Raw genomic sequence first — 6,341 nt, forward strand, 5'->3', positions numbered from 1 at the left:
GTCGGCGATGGGTGGCTGATGGGACTCGGTGTGGCCTCATTGGGGTGATTTGGGATGGGCAATCAATCGGGCAACGGGGCGATGGGGTGGGAATTCGCTGCGGAGAAGCGGGGTGGGATTCGAGGGCTGCTTTGTGGGATGCCTGGGGTTCCAGAGCGTGCTCTAGAACCAGAACACACACACACATACATACACACCCCGGGTGGGCGACGCCTCCATTGTCAGGCGGGACGAGGTCATCCGATGGAACCAAGACGGCCAGCCCAGGCATGGGTTGCCACTGCCCGTGCCTGGCCTTGGTGGCGGTGCTGATCCTGGGCCCGATCCCGTCTTCCTGGTCTTGCCTGCAGTGCGACCCTAATTTCAACCTTCACTTCGCCTCCTACGCCCCGCACTTGAGCCGCAAGTCCTGGGGGCTGGGGGACGTGCCGGCCGCGGGCCGGAGGCTGCGGGGCTGGGCCCGGGACACCGTCCAGGAGTTGCAGCTTGGGGTGCCGGCAGAGATCCGTGAGTCGTTGCCCCGCACCTCTCAGGAAGAACCTCTCCCCCTCCGCCTGACCTCACCCACATGCATAGAGTGGCCGGCCAGGTCAGGGGGTTGCGTGTGGCGTGTGATTGCAGCCCTCCAGAGGTGGCCGGACTCCGCTGGGCCCCTCTTGGGGGAAGAGGCCTTCATTTCCAAGGTGGCCATTTACAGGTTCCCTTTGCCGTGCCTTTACAGGCCGTAATGCAAGAGGTGGAGCTTTACAGGCCGTGATGCAAGAGGTGACATTTTCCAAAGGGGAAGTGCTGCCAGTTGCGTTTAAAATGCCCTTTTTTTGCAACCATGCCAGCTTAGCCTGTAAGACTTTGCTTCTTTAGACACCGCAGGGGTAGATTTATAGAATGGGAAGGGACCCCGAAGGCCATCCAGCCCACCCCCAGGCTGACCTAGCAAAAACCAAATGCCAGCCTTTGTGCTCTGCTTTGCACCCAATGAGGCCCTGAAAATACCGGTGTTTCGCCCGCTGTCCTAGGAAGTCTAAAATGGCACAGATTCCGGGATGCCCGATGCACAAACCAATTTCTCCCCTTTCCCCCCCCTCAGCGATGGATAAACTGCAGGAGATAGCGACGCAAGTGTACGCCAAGCTGGACCTGTTGTTCAAAGGACACACGTACAAGTCGGGTAAATAGAGACGCCTACCTTGAATCGTGGGGTGGTCTTGGACAGGGCCCCATTCCCACAAATATTTCTCGGCTGCGTTCCCCACGTCCACTGTCAAAATGCGCGCCTTGCGGGCAGCCAACGCTGCCCACAAAATGTCATGAGACGATGCTCTTGGAACCACAGGGGCCTTTGAATATTGATCGCTTACCCATCAGATAGGTTTATTTTCTTTGTAATGAAACAACTGCATCATATAAGGGCCCGAATCCTATTATTTACACTCTGCCCCCTGGCAAACTGCAGTAGGGCCAAATTTCCGGTGGGGAAAGGCCCCATGTTTACAGGGGTTAGTTGAAGCATTTTTTTTCCTTGCACACCCAGGCTGTGCAAACTCGACACACCACCAGAAATGTCTACACCGACATCTTAACTCAGGGCAGTTTGCTACCGAGAGTTGTGCCAAGTTTCTTGTGCCAGGATTCGGGCCACGTTCAGACCACAAACCACGTGGAGGGCGATGTCTTTGGCGGAAAGTCGGGCACACAAAGTGCCAACATAAGCAGCAATAAAATGGGCCCCGAGCAGGATCCGAACCCAGAACCTCCAAGACGCGGTGGTTGTTCCCCTGGACCTTGAGCAGAATGGGTGTAAAGCAGCTCCTTGCTTTCCTTCCTGTAAGACTGGCTTTCCTTTTTCTCTCCCCCCATTTCCCCAGGGCTTCTTCCGGAAATCCTACAGTCCATTTTCGAGGAACAAGTCAAAATGCTACGGAATGGCATCATCGAAAGTGAGTTTTTTTTTTACACATCCCTTTCCTTTTGAGTCCATTCCTTCAAGGATGGACCTGCATACAGTTCAGGGGGAAAGAAACATTATCAAGTTGCAATAACCACCCCCCCATCTCTCTTTTGCCCCCTCCTTCCCCATTTAGGCAAAGTGAAGTGTGAACGCCACTGTGGTAAGTGACCCCAGTCCTCAAAGAAAAAAAAAAACGTGCGGTGTAACACTCAGGGAATATTTTATTCAGGAGTCAGCCTTCCCGAGAGTAAGCACATTCCCCATCATGGCTCTTTGCTGCCCGACACCCATCCTGCCATGTTTGAAACCCCAGTTTTTTTAAACCACCCGGGAGCAGCGTTCCAGTGGGGTGACTTCAAGAATGAAAATCCATCTGATCGTCCTTTTGCTACTTGGGGCATGCATGGCTTCTCTCTTGCACTCTTTTATGGTGCTTTGGTTCTTTTGCTTAATCTCAAGTGCCAAAGCCTTATTTTCAAAAAGCACTTTGCTCTACACTTAAAGAAGTTCCAGCTGCCCTCCGAGGTATTTCATTACTGCTCCAGTTCTGTTTCAAAAGGGCACTTGTTACTTATTTTGTTTTCCCCCTTGAGTAGGCTGCAGACGTGCTTTTCAGCGCAGCAAACTCCCCTCCCAGGTTCTCAAAACAGCAGCCCTCCAGAATTTTTTGGACTACAAATCCCAGTAGCCCCCCTCCACCCAGCCGATGGTAAGGGATGATGGGCGTTGTAGGCAGGAAGGTCGCATTATGCCTTGATCCTGCCAAAGTATGTGTGTTTGCATTTCGTAGGGGGCTTCCCTCTCTTTTTCTTTACTTTTCAACTGATTTTCAACCTTTTCTTTCCCCCGCTCCTCCCCAGGAATAAACGAGTATGAAGCGATCTCTTGTGAAACGTGCAACAAGACCAAACCAATTTGTTTTGGATATAATTGCGAGTAAGGATGATCTTTTTCTTCTCTTTTTTTTTCTTTTTGGGAAAGGAGGGATAAGGCAGGAACTGGGTAGCAAAGAGAATGCGGGATGGGAAAGGACTCGCAGGCGGTTGGCGCCATTGCATATATTTCGCAGCCTGTAAATAGGGTTTTTGCTGCAGCTTATGCACAAGATGCAGCCCATGGGAAAGTGATAAAGTTACTTGTAAGGCATTGCTTCCAAACCTGACTTCTCACATTCCATTTCTCCGACAGGTCTTCTGAGAAATGGGAAGAAGCTCTCAAAGGTCTCTATAAGCACATGTGAGTCCCCAGGAACAGGCATGGAGGTTTCTGGAGGGGGGGGAGGTAGGGGGCATGTCCAAAATGGCACTTGGGAGGGGACGGTTAGGCCTATTGGTTGGCGCACACAGAGCCAATGGTGCAGCTAAGCTGGAGCCTCCACCAGAGGAGACCCTCCTTTCCCATCTGAATCAATAAAGGCATTTCTAAGAGGAAAAGACGGTTTCGTCTATGCAACCATGCCTCAGTCAACTTTTGATTGTTAGCGTGGAGAAAGCGTGGCTCCCTTTGCATGCAGGGAGGAAGCCCTGAAACATTTGCGTGTCTCGAGGGATAAGCCCCGTAAGAACTAGAAAGAACCTTAGTCTGAAATGCTGATTCTCACCCGATCTCTGGTTTTTCTCTCCCTCCCGCCCTCTTTTCTCTTTCAGAAACAATTTACGCACGTAAGTTGGGAATTTTTACACCTCTTTGTAACTCAGGGTCTTCTTGATCTTTTAACTTTCTGTAGAAAATAATTCTGTGACCCCAATGGAGTTCCTCAGAGCCAGTAAATGCTCCTGAACGCATCCGCCCTGCTTAGGCACAGAGCGGTCCTTCCTTCACCCCTTTATGAAACCAAACAGAGATGATACAGGGAAAGAGGTGCGGATGGGGTTATCAATACTTCCAGCAGGCATCACGTTGCAAAGATCTATCCCCCCCCCCCGATTTCTAAAAAACATGGCTGTTGCATCTACAGGCAGCCAGACAAGTGGGAGAGGGGCCTGAAGCAACTCCCTGGATTTAGGTAAGTGCCCATTTCCTTGAACGGCCCTGGGGAAACTGAGGGATCTGAACAGGCCAGTGGGTGCAGGAGAAACGAAGGAGAATCGGGCCCACTTCCAAGCTGGGCAAAGGCCGGGTGGTCTGGGCTGGTGGGTGGGCAACCCAAGTCCTTTCTCGTAAAGCACAGGGGGGCCTTATCTCCTGTTGGGCACACCCCACATGCCAGTTAGGGAAAGGGGTCATCCTGCAGGCTCCTGATCCCAGCTTGAAAGCTCTCAAGTCCCAGCATCCTTTAAAAAAGTTTGCTGTCTCCATCACCAAGGCTGTGATTTTAACTACAGACTGCTGACCCCCGTGATAGTGTGCCGTTTCTTTGCAAAAAGTAGAGACCAGAGAGGCAAACCTCAGCAGGAAATGATTTGTGAGCAAGGTTTGGAAACTTTTAGAAACTTCTGCTGATCCCCTTTGACTCTTGTCTTTCTCGCTTTTGCTGCAGCCACTGCGCGTCGAAAAGGTACGTAACCCTCACCAGAAAAGTACGGTGCTGAGGCTTATAGGATTTACAGTACATCTGTGTGCTGAGCGTCCACATGCCATATACAGAAGCAAAATGAGGGATTCATGATTCGAGGGAGCGAATGTCTCACTTTGTGGAGGACGTTTGATGGCTGGGGATGATTGGTGTTGTGGTTTGAAGAGAACTGGAGAGCACTAGGTTTTGGAAAAGGAGAAGCAGGCTTGTTTGCAAGATAGATCGATCGATCTAGCAAGGGTGTCTCCGAATTCTTGTATTAAATTTGACATGGTTTTATTCTCCCTCCCTTGTTCTCTCTTTTTAGTCCAGAGAATCTCAACTTTACAAGTAAGTTTTACTAATAGCCATTTCTTAAAATTGGCAACCAATGTGCCTGCCCGGGTTTCCCCTACTAGAAACAATAAAGTTTCAATACCACCCCCTCCGGTAACCAGTATTTCTATTATCTTGAAATGTTCTAAGGAAAGCTAGTCAAGCTCTTAATCTGGGAAGCTTTGGGCCAAATTGGAAATTCTTACTGAATTTGATACATCTCATGTCTGAGGCGAAGCAAAATTCGTCAGCAGTTAGAGCACAAACAGAACAGTTGCAAAAATAAGGTTTCCTGGATTATGTACACACCAGGCATCTTCAAGGCAGATGGACAGAAACTTTAGAGACCACTGGGTTCTAGCACCCACCCCATAATAATGTTTAACTGACTCCAAATAGCCACTGTTTTAAGATGGAAATCTCCTTAAATTTTTTTTAATGTCATAAATTGTGGACAGAAAGCCAGAGGTCCCCATCCTGTAATTTCCTCCATTCAGAGTAGACCCACTGAATTAACCAACCCCACAAATCCTCCCGATGCAGCGGGTTTAACTCTAGTTTAGGCCCAGCTGTTGGATTTTGGCCGTGTGATCCAAAGCCAGGAATAAATATTCTGGGGATGGAGGGCAGGACTGAAATAAGAGTGGGCAAACGCAGCCTTTGTTCCCTGACTAGCTTTTCTTCTTCCAGATATACGACGAACTCTGTACAAAAACTGGCTCAACATCATGGCCCTGAAGGAGCTGGAAGGGGAGATGAAAGCCCTACAGTTACTCGCCCCGAGCTGCTGAAGGATTTCTGTAAATGGCAAGAGGCCACAATTTGGCACCTCAAATAAAATTATGTAAGTGACCGATAGTCCTGTGGTAACTGACCCATGCGGCCCCTGTCCAGCCGGGTCCTCGCCTCCGGATCATCTGTGGATTCTGTTGGCGTTCAGCGAGGTTAGGAGGGGGGGGGGGAGAAAGGGAAATTAAATCATTTTTTCTCTCTCGTGTCGGGAAAGCTCAAAGTGATACAGGTCTGGAAGACAAAAAAGAACACATCCAATTCTGTTGCATTTTCTCCCCAAGAAAACCCCGGTTGCATTCATGGGCTGTAAAAACTCACAAAAGCTTTTAGAAAGAGTAGTAAAACACCATTTGGCTGGAGTCTGTTATGTTTTGTGTCCTCGGCTACTTTTAAATTGGTTGCACTTCTTAGCCGTTTTCCCTCAGGATCCATTTTTGACCCTGGTTTTATATCAGCAGGCCTGGCAGAGAGGTTCACCCTGGAGGCCACGGCCCTAACGCAGGAACAAAAAGGGAACAAACCGTGTGGCCTTCTTCCGCACTCCAGGCCATATTTCAACGGGGATTCGTGCACAATCCAAACGTAGACTGGCCCCCCAACGAAGTGCTTTTGAATGGCTTCGTAAATTGGGGCGCACTTTAAATACGGCTCGTAATTCTGCTCATCGGGAGGGGTGGGTGAGTGCCAGTTGAGGCCAACCAGGGAGCTTGGCAGGAGATCCAAACTCGGGCGAATCGACCATCGGTACGAATGACAGACGGTGGCCGTTCA

General features: G+C 50.0%; 1 protein-coding gene across 1 annotated transcript; it reads left to right on the forward strand.

Annotated features, from left to right (window-relative positions):
* The first annotated feature begins 73 nt into the window (after positions 1-73).
* IZUMO4 (IZUMO family member 4) lies at positions 74-5,630 on the forward strand. The gene is made up of 10 exons (XM_078378829.1): positions 74-507; positions 1,088-1,168; positions 1,866-1,937; positions 2,082-2,108; positions 2,809-3,184; positions 3,595-3,609; positions 3,906-3,953; positions 4,428-4,445; positions 4,771-4,793; positions 5,469-5,630. The coding sequence occupies exons 1-5, from the start codon at positions 270-272 to the stop codon at positions 2,886-2,888; spliced, it is 498 nt and encodes a 165-aa protein (XP_078234955.1). The 5' UTR covers positions 74-269; the 3' UTR covers positions 2,889-3,184; positions 3,595-3,609; positions 3,906-3,953; positions 4,428-4,445; positions 4,771-4,793; positions 5,469-5,630.
* Positions 5,631-6,341: the final 711 nt, after the last annotated feature.

Source organism: Pogona vitticeps, chromosome 7 (assembly GCF_051106095.1).
Source record: "Pogona vitticeps strain Pit_001003342236 chromosome 7, PviZW2.1, whole genome shotgun sequence".
In the NCBI taxonomy this organism is placed as follows: Eukaryota; Metazoa; Chordata; class Lepidosauria; order Squamata; family Agamidae; genus Pogona; species Pogona vitticeps.